This window comes from Cyclopterus lumpus, chromosome 23 (genome assembly GCF_009769545.1).
Source record: "Cyclopterus lumpus isolate fCycLum1 chromosome 23, fCycLum1.pri, whole genome shotgun sequence".
NCBI lineage: Eukaryota > Metazoa > Chordata > Actinopteri > Perciformes > Cyclopteridae > Cyclopterus > Cyclopterus lumpus.
The window spans coordinates 15,805,865-15,808,364 of record NC_046988.1 but is presented as its reverse complement, the minus strand read 5'-3'; the positions used below and the strand labels follow the sequence as shown (position 1 = coordinate 15,808,364).

Genomic DNA, 2,500 nt, shown 5'->3' with positions numbered 1-2,500 from the left:
TTGTGTGGAAACAGCTAGCATGGCTCTGTGTTGAGCTTGAATCTTCATCACAACTCTTCAATAAACGCATTTAAGTGATTTAATTACATTTATTTAATCTAACATTTCCAATTACAGCATCGACATCAACAACACGGACTCTCTCTCTCACTCTCTGTTTTTGTGAATTACTGAGATCGTTAAATGTGCCGCACCCATCCTTTCATCTCCGTACACACACACACACACACACACACACACACACACACACACACACACACACACACACACACACAACAAATGCAACTGCAGCGACCGCAGTGGTGCCAGCATTCATGTGGCTTAAGGCACATGGTGTAGCGCCTAAATTAAACTGTGTGTGTGTGTGTGTGTGTGTGTACGTGTGTGTGTGTGTGTGTGTGTGTGTGTGTGTGTGTGTGTGTTGCAGTGTACGTGTGTAAGCTGGCGGATGGCGAGCAGCCGTTGTTTCTTCGTCTGGTGGCCGGACCCGAAGGCGACACGCTCAGCTTCGTACTGAGAGAGCAGCAGACCGGTGAAGTCATGGTAACGCTCCTCCACCCTTCTCCTCCACCTCCACCCTTCTCCTTCTCCTCCACCTCCACCCTTCTCCTTCTTCTCCTCCACCTCCACCCTTCTCCTTCTCCTTCTCAGTCTCTCCGTGTTCTTTAGCGCATTTACAGTTAAATATTTATTCCTGTTCACTTTCTCTCCTCCTCGTGTGTCCTCATGTCATCCTCCTCTTCCTTTTCTTCCTCCTCCTCCTCCTCCCTTACTTCTTTTTCCTCCTCCTCCCTTCCATCCTTTTCTTCCTCCTCCTCCTCCCTTACTTCCTTTTCCTCCTCCTCCCTTAGTTACTAATCTTCATCCTCTTCCTCCCTTACTTACTTTTCCTCCTCCTCCCTTACTTCCTCTTCTTCCTCCTCCTCCCTTACTTACTTGTCCTCCTCCTCCTTTACTTCCTCTTCTTCCTCCTCCTCCCTTAATTCCTCTTCTTCTTCCTCCTCCTCCTCCCTTACTTCCTCTTCTTCCTCCTCTTCCTCCCTTACTTCCTTTTCCTCCTCCTCCCTTAGTTACTAATCTTCATCCTCTTCCTCCCTTACTTACTTTTCCTTCTCCTCCCTTACTTCCTCTTCTTCCTCCTCCTCCCTTACTTCCTCTTCCTCCTCCTCCTCCCTTACTTCTTTTTCCTCCTCCTCCCTTACTTACTTTTCCTCCTCCTCCCTTACTTCCTCTTCTTCTTCCTCCTCCTCCTCCCTTACTTCCTCTTCTTCCTCCTCTTCCTCCCTTACTTCCTTTTCCTCCTCCTCCCTTAGTTACTAATCTTCATCCTCTTCCTCCCTTACTTACTTTTCCTCCTCCTCCCTTACTTCCTCTTCTTCCTCCTCCTCCCTTACTTTTCCTCCTCCTCCCTTACTTCCTCTTCTTCTTCCTCCTCCTCCTCCCTTACTTCCTCTTCTTCCTCCTCCTCCTCCTCCTCCTCCTCCTCATCTTTCCTCCTCCTCCTCCTCTTCTCTCTCCATTACTTAAAGCCTCTTGTTCTTCTCTCGTTCCTCCTTCCTTTTCTTCTCCTCTTCTCCTTTTCATAGAAGACCATTTCTGCAAGAACGAGATCAAATTAAATAAATAAAAATGCGTTTTTTCCTTTTTAAAGTCGAAGCTTTAAGTTGACACATAAAATAAAAACGTCTGAATTTTCACTTAACTATCGTAAAATTACCATTAAAACGTTTTATTTTAATAACTTCTCGTGTTCTTTTTTCTCTTACTGCCGGAAAGTGAGGGTTAAATATTTTTATTCTTTCTCAAACGCTCCCACTTCTTCCTCTTCGTCATCCTCATCCTCCTTTTCAGTCATTAAAAATAGGAACATAACAACAACAACAACAAATATGATTTAATATATTTTACTCCCGTGATTTTGAGTGAATAATAACGAGAGGGAACAGAAACAAACTGAAATGTTGCGTCGATGATGAAGGTCGTTTTGCTCCTCTTCCTCTTCTCAGTGGGACGCGTTCTCCATCCCAGAGTTGCGCAACTTCCTGCGGATCCTGGAGAAGGAGGAGAAGGAGCAGAAGGAGGCGCTGCAGAGGCGCTATGACGCGTATCGCCTGAGGCTGCAGGAGGCGCTGAGGGAGGTCCGAGGGCCCTCTTAGGAGGCTTTAACCGCCATGAAACGGGAACACTGCCCCCTACTGGGCCGGAGGAGGTGATGCTTTTAATTTTTTAATTTTTTTTTTAAACCTCCTACGGGGAGAAAGATGGTGTATATTTTGATGGAGAGAAGGACGTGAACGCAGAGAGAAAAGAGGATCCGGCGCCTGGAAGAAAGAGGGATGATATAAAGGACGTAAACTGACGGACGGCAAGCGACTAGGGACATAAAGGACAAAAGGTCTGGACGCTGGAGTTAAAGCCCGGATTAAAGACTTCAAACTGCTGCCTGCTCACACCAAAGAAACCTTCACTGTGCCATCCTCATCCTCCTCTTCTTCACATA

General features: G+C 46.4%; 1 protein-coding gene across 2 annotated transcripts in view; it reads left to right on the top strand.

Annotated features, from left to right (window-relative positions):
• The window catches only part of LOC117726018 (ras association domain-containing protein 3-like), a 27,673-nt gene extending 25,179 nt beyond the window's left edge, over nt 1–2,494 (top strand). For both annotated transcript variants that reach the window (XM_034525994.1, XM_034525993.1), the window contains exons 5-6: nt 428–543; nt 2,007–2,494. In XM_034525994.1, the coding sequence (XP_034381885.1) occupies nt 428–543; nt 2,007–2,156 (266 nt within the window). In that variant the 3' untranslated portion in view covers nt 2,157–2,494. The remainder of the gene's footprint in view (nt 1–427; nt 544–2,006) is intronic.
• The last annotated feature ends 6 nt before the right edge of the window (nt 2,495–2,500 follow it).